The sequence below is a fragment of the Phodopus roborovskii genome, unplaced genomic scaffold (assembly GCF_943737965.1).
Source record: "Phodopus roborovskii unplaced genomic scaffold, PHOROB, whole genome shotgun sequence".
NCBI classification, from domain to species: domain Eukaryota; kingdom Metazoa; phylum Chordata; class Mammalia; order Rodentia; family Cricetidae; genus Phodopus; species Phodopus roborovskii.
Window position 1 is genome coordinate 23085962 of NW_026126416.1, and position 18542 is coordinate 23104503.

Sequence of the window (18542 nt, forward strand, 5' to 3'; positions counted from 1 at the left end):
AAAATGTAGCCATTCTGTCCAGAATGGAATGTGATTTAAATCCCATGCATTGCTTATTTCTGGAGTTGACCGTTCAATACTTTGAGTCCACTGTTGGCCCTGAGTAGCTGAAATCACAGTGAGTACAGTCATGGCTCAGACAGCAGGGGGCTCTGCTGTGCTGCAATGATCATTTGCAGCTGTGTATACCAGCTTTTAATGAATACCTTTCCCAGCACCTTTCCTTGCTCACTGAGAGAGAGCTGAAGCCTAAGCCAAAGGACCGGTGAAGTGTGATGCTGTGAGAATATGAGGTGATCGGGTGTTCAAAAGCCTGAGGAAACAGCTGTGACTCTCTAAGCTGTCGTCAGTCATTATCAAGAATGAAGAGATGGCTCAGAGGTTAAGAGCACTAGCTGCTCTTCCAGAGGACCTGAGTTCAATTCCCAGCAACCACATGGTGGCTCACAACCATCTACAATGGAATTTGATGCCCTCTTCTTGACATGCAGGCAGACATGCAAATAGAGCACTCGTATACATAAATAAATAAATCTTAAAAAAAAAAAAAAAAAAACAAAGAATGAAGGCTGTGGTGCTGGAGAGAGATGGCTCAGCAGTTGAAAGCAGGGAGTGCTCCTGCAGAGGACCCAGACTCAAGTTCACAGCCCTCCTGTGGGGTGGCTCACAACTAACTGCAACACCCTCTTCTGGCTTCTATAGGTAACTGCACATATATAGATATATATTTTTTTAATTAAGTTTAAAAAGGAAAAGAAGAAGGACTATGTTGCTCTTAGGAGGATGACAATTTGAGGGAATTTATAAGAACATAAAGATACTGTCCTTCGAGCCTGTGCATGTCTCAAATCAGGGATCACCTGATGGAAAGCCTGAAGGCATTTCTCAGTTCAAAGTGTGTTTCAGCATAGATCCTTAGAGATTTGTCAATATTCTTCTGCCATGTGCCTTGCAGCAATAGGCTGGTGTGTTTCTTGTGCTTCTCCTCTTGAAATTCCAGGCTGAGAATGTCTCATGCCCTCCTTCTCACTAACATAGGCTTGTATGACCATCTATGACATTCCTGACTTACTGGGAGGAGGAGGATGCTTAGGCTCTGTGGTCTTCTCAGAGTCATTTTTGACATCTCGGATCCTGGTTAAAGAAAAGGGTAAGTGTATGTGATGTCTAGAAAGCAAGCCTTGAAAAAAAATTATAAAATAGTAAATTAAGCCAAAGGTGATATAAACTGATTAATATGTTAAACTACTTACAGTAAGAAAATGGTATATATTCTAACTAGTGAATAGTACTTGCCAGTTAACAAGAAAAATTGTGCTATTCAGTAGTTACACGGGCAAATGAGACAGATGGATTTATGTATATGAAGATATGCAGCCACAATAATGGTCAAGAGAAAACAATCTATAAAGTAGAAATTGAATACCACTTATTACTCCTTATGCTGGCCAAAAGAGGAAACTGTAAAGGATGATAATGTGTGGTGCTAACACAGTCACCACTTAACCAGCTGTGGTCCTTTTGTTCTGCTTTGACAGAAATCATGATTGCATAAGAAATTTTTGTAAATCTTGGTGTTGGGCAACAAGGGCCCCCTGTAGTCCTAGAGCCCTCATTACAGGCCTTGGGTAGCAGAAATCTCAGTTCTCCAAGAGTGAGCGCCTCCCTTGTAAGCCTGGGAAGCTAGGATCCTGCACTCTATAAGTATCATCTCCTATGTAGACTTAGAAAACTGGGATTTCTCAGCCCCTAGCAGCCGCTGGTATAGCATGTGGTTGGGCTGAGGTGTCAGAATTCCTCTGCTGTTGACAGTTGCCATTGCCACAGCTCCCAGACCTGGAGTGTCTGAGACTTTTAGCCTTAAAACCTTGTGGGCTCTCTGGAACTTTTCCCAGAGTCTTCTGTCCTTTAGCCCCAGCTGTGCACCATCTCCCTATGCCATCTCTCTTGTTTAAACTCAGCCACTGTCAAAGCGCTCATCTGCCCCTTCACTGTAAAGCCGTTGCTGCGGCTTGGCCTATGAACTGCTCGGTATTGCTGCTACTCTGCTGCCTATGCTATCATTCCCTCTTAAGTCTCGCTTGCTTCCTTCTTCATGTTACCAGATCAGCAAGCACCACTAAAAGTAGACAAGAAGAGATCGTTTGAGAGAAGCCTCATGTTGGACTTTAATATTGCAAAACCAGAGGCGGCAGCAGACAGGGTGTCTACCAGCCAGTTGAGCAAGCGTGTTATATAGCAGAGAGGGCTGTACACCAGTCACAGTGTACCCTGCATGTAAACAAAGGTGTATTTTCACTGATCACACCTTAGTCACAACAGTCACTCCGCTAGGCCACCAGGGGAGTGCCCCATCTGTGGCCTCAGTAGAAATGGTTAGTGTGTTGTCTAGGGTTTCCCAAGGTTTGTGATAGCAAAGTCTGGTATAAACTGAGATAGTTCTTGCTGAGGCTGCACCTTCAGGAGCAATAAGCTGTTACTGTTGTGTAGTTTCCTTAAGATATTAGTGGATTGTTCAGAACAGTTGGCATATGTGTCATCTAGCTGGCCCTTTGACGTGCAGTCCTTCTATTCATAGCAGCCGGGGCAGCAACAGGAAGTCCCAAACTGCCAAGTAGCCCCATCTTGTACCAGCTTTGCTTGTTTACAAGAAGTAAAACATAAGAAATGCTTACAATAGGAACTTAACTTATTTGTGATGGTGAGTACAGAGCATGTCTGTAAATCTAGCAGTTGGGGGCAGAGGCTGGAGAAGCACTACCACAAGTCAAAGCCACTTTAGCCTACATAGCTAAGTTCTAGAAGAATGAATATCTATGTAGTAATGAGTATATAGTCTCAAAATATCAAAAGACACACACACACACACAAAAGCACAAATTCGTCGTTATCATGAAACAGGTTTTAGGCAGATTTTTTGGACTTTAACCCCTGCTTAGTGCTCCAACAAGAGGGCAGTCTGTTGTTCTTTTGTTACAGTTATAGAAGAAAAGCTGGAGAAGAGGGGGATGGTCCCACGTGGGGGTCCCGAAGTAAGGGACCACATGGGAGAGCATAGCAGGCTCCATAGCAGGTGAGGGTGACCGAAGTGGAGGGAATAACACGCCAGGCAGATAGAGCTTAAGTGAGAAGTTTATTTAGAAAGGGGAGTGAGGGGGAAGGGAAGAGACATAGAGGCACCGGGAACAGAAGAGGAGAGAGAGAGAGGGAGAGAGAGGAGAAAGAAGAGCCGGAAATAGCAAAAGAGCAGAAAAAGCAAAGAAAGCATAAGTGGGCGGGGTCTGTCTTTTTAGGGGCCCTTTGCACCTGTCTGCAGACTAGTAGTACTCATGGAACCCTGGGCTGACCAGAGTGCTGCCTGAGTGCATTCTGCCAGGTGACAGGGGCAGGACAGCATAATGTGTTATCCTTCTCATTAAATTACGCTGCTGTCTTAGTTGCTGTTCTCTTGTGACAAAATAACACGACCAAGGCAATTTACAGAAGAAAAAGTTTAATTGGGCTTATAGCTTCAGAGAGAGAAAGTCCATGATGACAGAGCAGAGCATTGGCAGCAGGAATTTTGAGAGCTGGAAGCAGAAGGCAGAAAGTACTCTAGGAATGGTGGGAGGCTTTTGAAGCCTCAAAGCCTTCCCTGTGACACCTCCCTCCAACAAGGCCGTAACTTCTAAACCTTCACAGACAGATCTACCAAGTAGCGACCGAGTATTCAAACATATGAGCTTATGGGGGCTGTGAATGGAGTTCTAATTGGTCTAAATAACAAAAGCTCAGAGTCAGATATAGAGGGAAAATACTGAGAGATCAGAGAGAAGGAGCAAACCAAAGCCATCTTTACCTCATTAGCTTCCCAGTGGAAAAGGGAGAGTTCCTGTTTCTTCCTGCTTATACCCTCTCTCTGCCCAGCCGTCCCACTTCCTGTCTCTGTCCTCCCACCTCACTTCCTGTTTCCACTCAGCCATGTCACTTCCTATCTGTACAGACCTCCAGACCTCTATGGTTAGCTAGTGGCAAGCTCCTCTGATCTTCAGACAGGCTTTATTTGGACAAGCAAGATACCACCACAAGGGGCCATTCTCAAACCAAAGCATTCTGCTCCCTGGCCCCCACAGACTTTTGGCCTTATCAAAATGCACTGAGTCCAATTCCAAAAGTCCCCATAGTCTTTCAGTCTTAACACTGCTTAAAAGTCCAAAGTTTAAAGCATCTTCTGAGACTCAAGGCAATCTCTTAATTGTAAGCCCCTGTGAAGTCGAAAAGGAAATTACAATCTTCAGACATACAGTACCATAAAATATACATTACCATTGCAAAAGGAAGGAATCAGGGCACAGGGAGGAAGTATTGGACCAAAGCAAGATCAAAACCCATCCAGGCAAGCTCCAAATCCTGTAGCTCAGTGTCATGTCAAAGGGTTCAGATGGCTCACCTTCCAGCTTTGTTAACACCTGGTAATGGCAGATGTGACTTTAATGGGTATACATAATACCTGTACTTGATTTAAAAAAAAAAAAAATTAAAGGTAAAAGGGACTAATTCATGAGGTTTTACATGTGTCCCTTTGTTCTGAAGAATACTTAACAACCCTTCACAGTCAGCTCATTAGTCTCTCTGTCCATAGATGAGGAAGCTCCCTTTGTGTGTGGAGGGGGGGGGGATGTGGGCATGGGGAGCACCAGACTCTGTGCTAAAAGGAGCCCTTGCTTCTGAGAAGTGAAAGGACACTTTCTGTCAGAGTAGGCCTGCAAGGTGAGCTAAGGTAGCTTGGCATAACTGGTGTGTCTTTGGTCTTCCGGCAGGTGGCACTGTTACCCCAGAAACGAGCTACATCATCCTGACAGCGGCCATCCCCAGATTCTCTTCCTGGTTGGTTAGTGTCATGCTCTGGTCACAGTGGGCCTAAACCCAGAAAACCCTGGGGCAGAGATTCAAGGAGGAGCCTCTTCACAGAGTTCCGGGAGAGTTGTCAGATTGTGAGCTAGCCTTTATTTAGGGATAGAACCCCCTCATAGTCTTCAAAACCTTCAAAAAGACAACAAAGTTATTTGTGAAGTCTCTGAAGGATGACATTAGCACCCTCATATAGATGAGAACATGGAACACGGAGCTTAGGCTGATATCCAGGAACTCTGTCCAAGGCCTCATCACCGTCACCTGTCCAGGGTTTCGCAGACATTGAGAAGTTGATTTCTTCTCTACTATCAGAGGGATTGCTGCTGTTTTTCTAAGTGCCTCTACATGTGGAAAAGTCCCATTTTCTTTGATCAGGATTGGTCTGAAATATAGTTTGGGTTTTTGTTTATTTTGTTCTAGACCAGGTCTCATGTAATTCAAGCTGGCCACAGACTTCTCACTCTGTAGCCAGGGACTCCTTGATCCTCCTGCCTCCACCTTTGAAATGCTGGGACATAGAAAATATGTTAGCAAGGAATCTGGCATTTCACAGTTTAATTGCTGCAGGGATACATGACTTTCTTGGTGACAGCATCTCAGGCCACAAAACAAAGGGCGATTGATGACCAGAGACAAGCTGGTAAAGCAGTGCTCCAAATGCTGGCCAAGAGTCAGTGCTTAGAATCTGCAAGCTCCTTTTTCCTGAGCTTGAAGGGAAGTCTCAGCGTGCAGAGGGCACAGGCATATAGCTTTGTTTTTGTTTGTATTTTTGAGGCAGGGTTTCTCTGTATAACCCTGGCTGTCCTGGAACTTGCTCTGCAGACCAGGCTGGCCTCATACTCATAGAGATCCACTTGCCTCTGCCTCCCGAGTGTTGGGATTTAAGTCATGTGTCACCACCGCCAGGCCATATAAATCTTCTTTATTGAAAGCTCTATATGTAGTTTGCTTCCCGTAACTAAATCTTCAGCTTTGAGATTACACATGCACACACCATGAATGGGCAGCATGGACAGGTGATGATAGCCAGGAACTAGTTCCAATGCCTCATTGCCATCACCTGCCCAGGGGCTCACAGCCTGCACTGAGTAAGACCTGCCCTTAAGTGATATCATCTCAGTACCTATTTTAGAATCAGTTTCTGCAGTTCTGTTGTAGATAGGGGAAAACAAAGAGTCATGCTCTAACATGTATATTTTTAAAAGGTGCGCTTTGGCTAGGCATGGTGGCACATTTTTTTAAAATTTATTTTTAAATTGCAATCCCAGTTCCCTCTTCATCCTCTTCTCCTGCTCTCCCCCTCTCCCTTATATCTGCTCCATGGAGAGGTTAAGGCCTCCCTGAGAAAGTCTAGTAAGTCTGTCCCATCATCTAGTTGAGTCAGGACCAAGGCGCCTCTCCACCCCACACCCCTGTGTCTAGGCTGGGCGTGGTATCTCTCCATACAGAATGGGCTCCACTAAGTCAGTTTGTGCATTAGTGTTAGGTCTTGGACCCCCCCCCCCCCGTGGCCTCATATATTGTTCTAGTCACACCATTGTCAACTACATTAAAGGAGTCTAGTTGTTCTTATGGTCTTATGCAGGTTCCCCACTTGTCAGGCCTGAGTTAGCGATCTCAGTACTTCGGTCAGCTGATTCTGTGAGTTTCCCCATCTTGGTCTTGACTATGGTGGCACACTTTTAATCCTAGAACTCAGTAAGCAGATCTCTGAGTTTGAGGCTGGCCTGACCTACACAGCAAGCTCCACACCAGCTGGGAATGTATAGCGAGACCTTATAGTACCTGCTGGGAAGGCCTCACTATGCTCCCATTTGTCGGGAGGTGATTTCCCCCTACTGTGAAATGCATGGGGAGACTGTGCATCCTCTCCATGTATGTGAGCTCATTAGCTGGCTTGAGGTCCTAGCAGAAAAACCCACCTTGGCCTAGTGCTTGAGCCCTGATGACCAGCAGCATCTTCTCCAGTATGTCAGGGCCCGAGGGGAACTACCTAGGGAGAAACAGTAGGATTCTGTCCTTGAAGCACTAAATTGAAAACTCTTCATTTCCTTTGGCTACAGGTAGAAGATAATGAAATAAAATTGTCTGAGAAAGCCCTGCAAGCAACAAGGGTAAGCAGCATTTTTGTTCCCAGTGATAGATAGCATCATTAACCTGAGGTGGGAGCTAGAGGGATGGTTCTGCTGCTCTTACAGAGACCCAACACCCACATGGTGGGCCATAACTCTTCATTACTCCAATTCCATGGGATTCCATGCCCTCTTCAGCCTCCCTGGGCACCAGACACACACGTGCCGCACATACATGCATGCAGGCAAAGCACTCGTACACATAAAATAAATATTTTTGTACAATGGCCCAAATATAAGCAATTTGTAATGATAAAGTATTTCACCTTGGGGCTGGAGTGATGACTTAGCAGTTAAGAGCACTCGCTGCTCTTCAGAGGGCACAGGGTCTATTCCTTGCACCACATGTTGGCTCACAACCATCTGTAACTCTACTCCCAGGGGATCCTATGCCCTCTCTGGCCACCAAGGGCACCAAGCATACATATGGTACACAAACATACATTCGGATGAAAGACCCATTTACACGTAAAAATGTTAAACATTTTTAAGCTGAGTGGTAGTGGTGTACACCTTTAATCCCAGCACTTGGGAAGCAAAGGCAGACTGATCTCTGTGAGTTTGAGGCCAGCCTGCTCTACAAAGCTATACAGAGAAACCGTGTCTCAAAAACTAAACAACAACAAAGAAAAAAAAAAAAAAACCTTTAAAAACCATTTCATCTTAACTGCTAAGCAAAGAAAGGGTTTGTACTTTTTGTCTTTGGTTCTTATTAGCATTTTCCATTTCCTGTTAGGCCTCTGGGGAAAGAAACACTTATGGGAGGGAACAGAGTGAGAGGAATTCCACCTAGACTTTTTTAGTGTTAAAAACATTTTTAAAGTCGAATTCAAAGCCTTGAACATTCTAGGCCAGCAGCCTCTACCATGGAGCTGTCTATCTCCCCAACTGTCTTGAGCACTGTTGAAAGCAGATTCCAGATTGACCTACACAGAAACTGAGGTGACAGGGTGGTAGGCCAAAGAGAAGTGACTTCTTTTTCACAGACATCAGTCCACTGGAACAAGACCACCACAGGTAGGGTATCGAGGCCAGGTGTGACAGGCAGGACACACCTGTAGTCCCTACAGTCAGGAAGCTCAGACAGGAGGCCAGCCCGGGCAACAGTGAGACTTCGTCACAGAAAACAAACCTCACAGTGTTGGTAATAAGCCAAAGAACCAGATGGTGCCGAAGCACACGGTATATGTTTGGAATATTCACCTTTTTAGACTGATAAAATGGGTGAGTTTTTAGTCTAATGAGTTCTTATGCTATAAATCACCAGCTTTTTTGTTGCTAATGTTTTTTACAGGGGGATGAGTGTTTCTTGGGCACATTGCTAACGGGAGGGAAAGGAGCATACCTTTATTCCAGCAGTCCAGAGTCTGGGCCTGAGGAAGGTAAGCAGCTGTGACTGTGTTCTTGGCTGTGTCTGAGTCTGTGTTTGCAGGTGTTAGCACAGTGTTGTGGTTCACAATACACCTGCTCTCTGAAAGACATGCCAGCATAGAAGTGTTTCCCTGAGCTGCTGGCTTTCCTTTGGCTCAGCTGCATTGTAGATGAGGAAACTTGTGCTGGCTTCCTGAACATGGGTCTGTACCAGAACTGCATGTGGTCTCCTCTGCTACCTTTGCTTTGTTCTCGGTGTGGGCCTGAGTGACAGCACTGCCAGCATAGAAGCCGTACACAGCTTTCTCCTGTGTAACAAACTGTTACTTCATGTTTTAAAACAACACCTCGCCAAGCAGTGGTAGAGCATGCCTTTAATGTCTTTAATCCCAGCATGCAGGAGGCAGAGGCAGGCAGATCTCTGTGACTGTGAGGCCAGCCTGATCTACAGAGTAAGTGAAGACCGAGTTTCTGTTCTGTCAGATCTGTAGCTCTTTAATCCCAAACAAACACACTGAGGCTTATATTAATTATAAACTGTTTAGCCGATGGCTCAGGCTCTTAATTGTCAACCCATTTCTATTAAACTATGTATTGCCACAGCAGCTACATGGCATCTCTCCCCTCTCCCCAGACTCTCCTTCTATGTTCCTCTTCCCAGCATTCCCAGCATACCTATACTTCCTGCCTGCTACTGGCCAATCAGCATTTATTCACCAGCCAATAAGAGAAACACATATTCACAGCATACCGAAGGACATCCCTCATCAGTAAGTTCCAGGACAACCAGGGGTATACAGAGAAACCCCATCTCAGAGGGGAAAATAATGGAACACTTAATAATAACTCAACATTTTACAAGTCAGAAGCCCAGATGAACAGGGCCTGGTGGCACATGAATGTAATCTCAGCATTGGCGGTTGGGGCAGAGGCACAAGTTCTGACCATGTGTTAAAGGCAGCCTGGACTACACAGTGAGTTTGATGCCATACAGGACTATTAATCAAATAGTCTTAACAAGAACACCAAGCAGGCTTGTGTAAGATCAAGGTAATGAGTCCCAAATCAAAGATCATCTAGACCTAATTCTTTAATCTAGAGGCTCTGGGGAAAAGTCATGATCATCTCCAGGGACTAGAGATATGGCTCAGCAGTTTAGAGCACTTTACTGCACTTACAGAAGACCCAAGTTCAATTTCCAGTGCCTGTGTCAGACTACTCACAACCCCTTGAACTCCAGAGAAATCCAATACCTTTGGCTTCTAAGGGCTCCTGTGCGCAAATGTGAATACTGACACATAAACACACATGATTGAAAGTACATCTTTTAAAAAGAAAAAAGAAAGAAATCTCTAGTCAAGTAGTGGTGGCACATACCTTTCATTCCAGGGAGACAGAGGCTGGCAGATCTCTGAGTTGAGGCCATCTGGTCTACAGAGATATTTCTAAGGGCTACATAGAGAAGCCCTATATCGAAAAATGAGACAAGGGTGGGGGACACACCTTATGTTTTTACTTATTTTTATTTGTTTGTTATTTTTTGGGTTTTTTTTTGTTTTGTTTTTTGTTTTGTTTTTTTTTTTTTGTTTTTTTGTTTTGTTTTGTTTTTTTGTTTTTTGTTTTTTTTTTTTTTTTTTTTTTTTTTTTTTTTTTTTGAAGCGGGGTTTTTCTGTGTAACAGCCCTCATCCTGAAACTTAACTTTGTAGACCAGGCTGGCCTTGAACTCACAGAGATCTGCCTCTGCCTCTGCCTCTCAAGTGCTGGGATTAAAGGTGTGCACCACCACCACTGCCATGCCAAAAACCTTACTTTTTAAAAACAGAACATGTCAAGTCATGTCCAGCCTGTGGTGCATGGGGCATCTGCGACACAAGATAGCTAGCTGTGAATATAGCCCAACACAGAATCATGAAGTTAGTGCAAACACTGAGACTTCCCTTTTTCCAAATTTTATCCAGGGAACCTGATTATATGGTTCTCAAGTATGGCCTTTGTAGATAGCAGTTGTGTTGCAATGTTAAAAGGCTGGACCTTACGGAGATGAGGCTCAAGGCTGTAATAAAGTACAGGTCTGAGATGTAGTTTTTTCTTAGTGGAATTACAAAACCAAAGAAATATCTACTTGTTCCTTGCTCTCCCAATAGACAAGGCAGAACTAGTGTGAGAGAACCTACAACTTCAGGTTCAAAGGAGGAAGGATTGGTAAGGGAAAAGAGGTCACCAACCTAAAGCAACTTTAAAATCCAGCTGGGCAAGCAAGCAGAGTCTGGCGGTACAGGCCTTTAATCTCCGCCGTGGGAAGGTGAGGCAAGAGGATCTCAGGTTCAAAACCAATCCCTAGGCAACTCAGTAAAACCCTGTCTCAGAGTAAAAGTAAGGGCAAGAGAGATGGCTCAGTGGCTAAGAGCACTGGCCTCTCTTCCAGAGGACCTGGGTTCAATGTCTAGCACCCACATGGTGGTTCCCAACTGTCTGTAACTCCATTTCCCAGGGATTTCATGCCCTTTTCTGGCCTCCAAGGGCACTCAGTCACTGTAGACATATGTTGCACTTACATACAGATAGACAAAGCACCCATGTACATAAAATAAAAATAAGATCTTGAGGAAAGAAAGTAAAAATAATCCTTGGGATATAGCTCAGTGGCACAGTGCTTGTCCAGCATGCTCTCGGTTTAGCTGCCTCGGTTCAGTACCCAATACAGGGGTGTGGGGTATCCAATCAGGCGGTCAAGCTCTAGTTCTTTGATTATGGTCCAGGCCTGAGAACCGTTCCTTGTGGCTCTCAGCTCTGCCCTCTGAGCTGGTGGGTTTGCCTTGTGGCTCCTTTTTTCACACCTTCCATTTCCAGGACAGATAGCAGCAGTTCCTTCCTTAGGACCCAGGGCCTAGAAATAATTCCCCCATGTGTCTCAGCTCTGCCCGCTTGGCTCTTGTTTTCACCCTCCGGGCTCTTTTCTCCTCTTTAAACGTGTATTGTGTGTGTGTATGTGCATGACTGTGCCTGTGCCACAGCAGTCATTTGCTGGTCAGAGGACACCTTGGGGGGAGTCAGTTCTCTGTGGCTGCCACGTAGGTTCTGGAGATTATACTGAAATCATCAGGCTTGGGGGCAGCCCCCTTCACCCCCTGTGGCATCTTACCATCCCAGCCCTCAGAGCTCCTCTTGCTTTTTACTCTGGGCACACGTCTCGTGGCCCTCCATTTTCCTCAGAAGGTAGACCTTATTTTGTAGCTTCTCTTTGTAGTTTCATGCACCTGCTTGTTGGCAGTAGAATTCTGGGAGTTGAGCACCTTCCTGTCATTTTCAGTCTCTCCCTTCCAATGGGGGCTGGCAGGGTTTTTGCTGATAGAAAAATTCCTGAAAACATGTCGGTCTTAAGTGGATTTCATGGAATTTATTTCCTTGCTTCTTTTCAGTTTCCTCATTGTGTGTGTGTGTGTGTGTGTGTCTGTCTGTCTGTCTGTCTGTCTGTGTGTCTGTCTCTTTCTGCGGGGAGGGACTGGGAGACAGGTTTGCTGGGAATTGCCCCAGAGCCTCATACATGCCAGGCAAATGCTATGCTACTGAGCTCTAACCCCAGCCCCACAGGTAACGTTTTCACGTGAGTCCTGTTCTTTCCTGTTGAATATAGACAGCATTTCTGTGGAGTTCAAACTCTGACTTCACAAATTCCTCAGCCTCTACAAAGCAAATCCTCTTTCTGGGTGATTTGTTCTTACTGAAAATATTTTAGCTGGTGGCAAATTCCTCTCCCTGTTCTTAGATCATTGGTTCATCTTCTCTGTCCACACAGAAGACAAAGCACATGGAGCTCTGGTTCCAGCTCGTGATGTCCTGGGAATTATTCTGTGCCCTTCATTTCTGCTCCTCCGGGTCCTATTGCTGAAGACTTAGGAGTCACAGGCATTGTGGAAGTCATGTCATGTGACTGTAGTACTAACCTCGGAGCAAGATCATGTCTAGCGAGTATGGGGGTTTGTTTTTATTTGAGAGAGGTCTCCTGTCTCCCAGGATTGCCTCTCATGTCTTGGTAATATAGGTGTGTGCTGCGACACTCACATTGTATAGTATGTTTGTTGTTTTGATTAGAAGGTTTGGAACTTACTATATAGACCAGGCTGGCTTCAAATTCACAGACACCCACCTACTTCTGGCCTACCAGGTTTTTGAAACAGGGTCTTTCTTAGCCCACACTGGTGCCTCATATTTGCTGTGTAGCCAATAATGGTTGAACTTCTGACCTTCCTATATTTATTTCCCAAGAAGTGGGATGTAGGTATGTGCTACCATGTTGTGTTTACACAGTAATGGAGACTGAACCGAAGGCTTCATGGACACTAAACAACTAATCTTCCAATTGAATACATCTCCAGGCCTTTCCTGGCATTTTAAAAGCAAGCTGTAGATACCATAAAAAGGTGATTGTGTGATATCATCCTTGATTAATTTTTACATATTTATCAGGGATATGTGCCAAAATTAGTATGTACCTTCTCAGCAGAGGGCCTTATTAGAAAACTGATTTTGCATTATATTATGTTATCCAACAAGACTTAATGTATCCAGACTCTGTAAGAATGAATGGCACAACCAGAATTTTCTGGGTCCTTATTAGTCACATTGTTTGTGTTCCACACAACTCCAGTTCTTCTGTATGCTAGGCAAACACTCTACCACTGAGCCACTCCCCAGCCCAGGCACGTCCTTTTAAGACCTTAAAGCTAGGTATGGTGCCGTGTGTTTGTAATCCAGAACTCTTGTGCTCCCAACACTTGGAAAGTTGAGGTAAGAGGATCTGGTACCAATTCAAGGCCAGCTGTTCAGATAGTAAATTCAAAGCGAGGCCAGATAGCAAAAACATCTTTGAACCCTACTTTACCCCTAGAAAACTTAAATTTCACATTTACCTAAGTTCATACAGTTCATTCTGCAGAACAAGTCTGTAGAAACAGAAAATTTTAGCAAGTTTCCCTAGTCTGCCACTTTAGATTTGATGTCAAGGGATTAACAGAGCTTTAATTTATGCCATTTAAGACCACCCCACTTGTGTTACTAGAGACTGACCCTAAGAGCCTTACATATGCTAGGCAGGAACTCCTTCACTAAATTATGTCCCTTGGTTTTTATTATTGCTAATTTTTATTATGATACAGGGTCTCTCCAAGTCTCCCAGACTGGCCTTGAACATACTCTATAATACAGACAGGCCTTGAACTTGAGGTGCGTCTGCCTCGGAAGATCAGAGTACTTTCTTATCCTGCTAGGGGCTCTCTTAAAGGAAAATAACACAAAATGCCTAGGGCTTTTTCTCAGGATTTGCAAAGATGAATGGCTCTGATAATCAAATGTTGTTAGTGTCTCAGAATGTGCCTTTAATTGCAATATGATGAGTTTGAAATTGGTATATTTCCATCCCTAACAGTATTTATCTGGAGCTCCTTCCTCAGCATGATGGATCGAATCCTGAGCTCTGTTTAGGTGAAACTTGCCTGTGTTTGTAGCCTGAGATGGCAGCAGCATCTGCACAGAACAGTTCTGATCTGGACAGCTGCTGCCATCTGACTTTGCCTGCAAAGGACTTGGGACTGAGAATAGCACTTCCTTGTGAGCTCTAGTACTTCCTCCCTTCCGTAGCCCTGGGCTTTTACTGCCATGAAACATCTTCACTCTGTCCTTCATGTGCCCTTGTCTTCTGGCTCTGCTGTCCTTGTCCAGGCAGGCTGCCCAGTGCCTAATCCTTAAAAACTTGCTTTAGACTCATAGGCCCATATCCTTAAACATGTTCTGTTCTAACTTCCTGCAAATAAAAGCACACTGTGTGTGCTGTCCTGGGGCTTGCTCTTGGGTTCCATATTATGCTCCTAGAATTTGTCCAGATTGTATTATTTGTTCGGGAGCAACACAGCAGTGCAGTGAGACTAGGAAGAACTTGCTATGAGGGTGTTGCTTACACTGCAGACTGCTAGTGTATCCAAGGAGGCTAGACAAGGGGAAGTTTCTAAAGACAAAAATGAGGAAGATTACATCAGATATTTTGAAGCCAACTGTGGCATTGATGATTAATAACAAAACTGGGTGTCATTCAAGGTCAAACAGACAGTTGCTGGGTAGATTCCTTGTACTAGTACTTTTTACTTAAGGTTGCAGTAGACTCTATAGGAGTTCTTCTATGATAGCTAATAGCAAGCAGTCACGGGTAAAAGTCCTTCCGTCATAACTTGATGTTATTTAGTTTTTAGAAGTTGATTTATAAAGTGACTCAATTTAGATTCTTAAAACTTTCACAGTTGTAAGTATTCATATAGTTCATTGATTTCCATAGCTCTGACGTATTCCTTCATATGAAAATAAGGCATTTATGTGTGTAGATGTTTTGTCTGTGCACCATGTGCATGTCTGGTGCCCAGGAGGGCTGGAAAAAGGTATCAGAGCCTCCGGAGCTGGTGTTAGAATTGTGGGTGCTGGGAATTGAATCCAAGTCAGAAAGTGTTCCTAACCCTGAGCCATCTTTCCAGTCCTTATTTTTATTCTTGATGATCATTTGTTTATGGGCATGTTTTGGTTTTTAGCTTCTATTTGTGGTGGGGTGGGGATTGGTGGTGGTGACTGGCCTTGAACTCACAGAGTCTGCCTCCCTAGCACTGGGATTAAAGGTAAAAGCCACCATGGCTGTTCAGTTCTTAGAATTATTCTTCCTTTTTTTTTTTTTTTTTTTTTTTTTTTTTACAAGACAGGGTTTTTCTGTGTAGCTTTGTAGACCAGGCTAGCCTCAAACTCAGAGATCCACCTGCCTCTGCTTCCCAAGTCCTGGGATCAAAGGCATGCACCACACTGCCTGGCCAGTTCTTAGAATTCTTACATGCTTCTTTCTTAGTCACAGAAATCCCCATTTCTCCAGAATTTGATCCAGAACAGCAGGATATGGGGGTTACAATGGTTGCCCACAGTCTTCATCCAAGAAGCTAGCTAGACTGTTCTTAAAGTGCTTGTACTAAGGCATGCTTCGATGAGTAGGGTGCAGCGTTCAGGTGTTGGGGTGAATGTAGCACTGTATAGTCAGGGTTGGAATGTATATCTCTGATTGATAGCAAGCATTGACCACATTTTCATTGGCCATGCTTGTATATTTTGTTCAGTCTCCTTTAGAAATCCCTTGCTTACTTTTAGGAGTTATGTATGGATCTGGAGTACTGATTTTTTTTGGGGGGGGGGTTAGGTTATATGTGGCAGTATTTTTTTTTTAAATGACACTTTTTAGCTGGGCTCTTTTTTCCCTTTGGAGGGAGGGAAGCGAGTGCTAGGGATTGAACCCAGAATCTTGCTAATGATTGACAAGTGCTAAGCGACACCATCTTTGACTTTTATTTATGATGTTTGTTGTTTTGTGTACTGGGAATTAAACCCAGAGCTACATCCCTATGCCTATTTATAATATTTTTGAAAGCAGAAAAAAGTTTTAATTAGGAATAGTTGTGCACACCTGTAATTGTAGCACTTTGGAAGCTATAAAAAGCAACTGAGTTCTGGGACAGACAGCCTGGGCTTTCCTCTACATACCCTCTCCCAGAGGAGAGGCAGGCAGAGGCAGACCTGTCTGTGAACTGACAGCATGACCACTCTGGTCCATGCCAGGGCATCTAGAAAGGTCCAGAGAGAGAAAGCAACAGACAGGACATGGCAGGGCTGTGTGAGAGAGAGAACAGCAGGGGGCAGAGAATAGAGAAGACCGTGAGAGAAGAAAAGCTACCAACCCAAGAGGCAGCCCGGGCTGGCCAAGATGGCTGCTGTACAGGGATCCGGCTGGAGGAAGGGAAATGGATGCCCAGCCCTGGGAGGGAAGGGTTAGGGTGGGGGCGTGATAGGGAGCACTGGGAGGAGCCACAGGGACTGAGGGAAGCTTGTCTTGGGTTTAAGACCTAACAAGAAGCAATCTTGGTTGTTACTCTAACACAGGTGGTCACTGTCTTTTCTGATTGGCTGGGGTCCAACCTCACACTCTTTCAAGACTGGCTAATTTGAAAAAACAAAATCAGCACAAAGAAAATGATAGAAAAGGGGAAGAGGACAAGTTCTATCAAGTTCTGGGAACGCAAAGGAAGCTTTGTGTAAAAAATGATTTTACCAGGTGGCAGAGATTAAAAGATTTGCATACAGGTTTTACAAGATTAGAGAGATTTAAAAAAAATTTTTTTTCTCACAAATGGAGCAGACATATCCAAATTAAACATACCTCCTTTGAAGATGACCAATGAGAGAATGTGAAATTTGCTTCTCCACATTAGGTGACAGTGCTTTTGTTTTGTTTTGTTTTTCTTTTAGTGTTTTGGAGACAGGGTCCTTCTGTGTAGCTCTGGCCAGCCTTGTACTCACTATGTTGCCCGGGCTAGCCTTAAGCTTCTGACAGTCCTCCTACTGCAGCTTCCAGAATGCAGGAATTATAGGCACTTAATCGAGCTGCCACACCTACTCATTTTTTTTCTCCTCATTCTTATGCAAAAAAAAAAAAAAACTGTATTGCTTCGTTTCTATGTTTTCTGCTCTGAAGGGCTATTTGAGCTTCCCCAGAGCAGAAGGATCAGCATACGGGTTATATAAGTGCACATAATAGTGGTGTCTAGTTACGGCTACTGCAGTTACTGTGTGAAAGCCTGGTCTCTGCAGCCCCAACGAGGAGTCTGGACATCTTCAGGAAAACAGCTCTTAGTTATGCTAACCATCTCATTAGGAGTCTTATTGCAGGGTGGGGTGAGGATTGAACAACATACAGTGAAACGGGGTTTTTCTATGACTTGCTTCTTTGTTTCTGTCAGAAGCATAAAGAATATTCTGGGTATCAAACAAAGTAAGTAGCCCAACTAGCCAGTTCCTTTGTTAAAAAAAAAAAAAAAAAAAAGGTGCACCAAGACCCTAACCAGGCTGGCCACACAAATTGGGACAGAACATTGCTTGTTATACTCTAACACAGGTGGCGACTATGTCTTTTCCCTTGGGTCTGACCTCATAGTCTTTTAGATTGGGTAATTTTAAAAGCATCATCAAAAGGGAAATGAAGGGGGCCGGGGTTCAGACAGTTAAGTGACTTAAGTTCTAAGAATGCACCAAGTCTTTGTCTAACGCTAAACAAAGAGGATTACACCATTTGACCTAAAGCCTTCACCAGGGGATGATAAAAAAAATTTGAATTCCTTTCCATAAGCAAGGCTTTACAGTGTTTAATAGATAGCCTGATTTTGTTTGTTTGTTTCTTATAGTCTCCTATGTAGTTTAACTTATGATTTTATTGGTTGTTTAAATAACCAATAAGGGTGATATGCTAAAGACCCAGATGTGGAGGAAAAGCCAGCCACTTGGGGATGTGAGCATTTTGGTAGTGAATAAACACCTCACTGCCCTTCCTTCCAGGTCTCTTTCTGGGGAGTGGATTGCAGGAGAGATATGGTCAGGTTCATGCATAGTCAACGTCCTCACTTAGCCTACATGGCTCTTTTCGGTTTTTCTTTTCCCTGGCTCTCAAGTACACAGCAAGCTATCACACAAGCTAGTCTGGGCCACCCCAACACAGCACTTAAAGAGGCGCGAGGTAGTGAAAAGCAGAGACTAGATATGGACCCCATATAGTCTGATTAGAAGAAGGGTCAAATCATGGAGTACAGTAATGTCCAAGTCTATTTTCCAGGTTCTGTTCAGAGTGGTGCTCTGGTTTTCTGTCTCATTGGTTTTATTGGGGGTGGAGGCTGTGTTTTAGACTTACTAGCTTAGTTGTCTTTTCATTTATTATAATGGTCCAATCTGGCCTTGATTTACTGTATAGCCAAAGACAATGTTGAACTCCCTAATCATCCTGCTTCTACTTTCTGAGTCCTAGGATTATAGGCATGGTCTACAACCCAGTTTTATGAGGTTCTGGGTATTAAACTATATTTTGATCCCAAGGTTTAGGTTTAAATAGTGCATGAAGCTAGGCATGGTGGCACATACCTTTACTCACAGCACTTTGCAGACAGAGGCAGATTGGATCACTGAGTTTGAAGCCAGCCTGGTCTACATAGAGTTCCAAGACAGCCAGGGTTCACAGAGAAACCCTGTCTCAAAAAGAAAACAAAAACAAAGGAAAAAAAAACCCACAAATAGAAGGCAAAAGA

General features: G+C 44.1%; 1 protein-coding gene across 1 annotated transcript in view; it reads left to right on the forward strand.

Annotated features, from left to right (window-relative positions):
- Positions 1–18542, forward strand: part of Dnaaf9 (dynein axonemal assembly factor 9) — a 116747-nt gene that overhangs the window by 53892 nt on the left and 44313 nt on the right. The window contains exons 17-20 of the mRNA XM_051183366.1: positions 1039–1150; positions 4800–4870; positions 6957–7007; positions 8320–8407. Coding sequence (XP_051039323.1) covers positions 1039–1150; positions 4800–4870; positions 6957–7007; positions 8320–8407 — 322 coding nt within the window. The remainder of the gene's footprint in view (positions 1–1038; positions 1151–4799; positions 4871–6956; positions 7008–8319; positions 8408–18542) is intronic.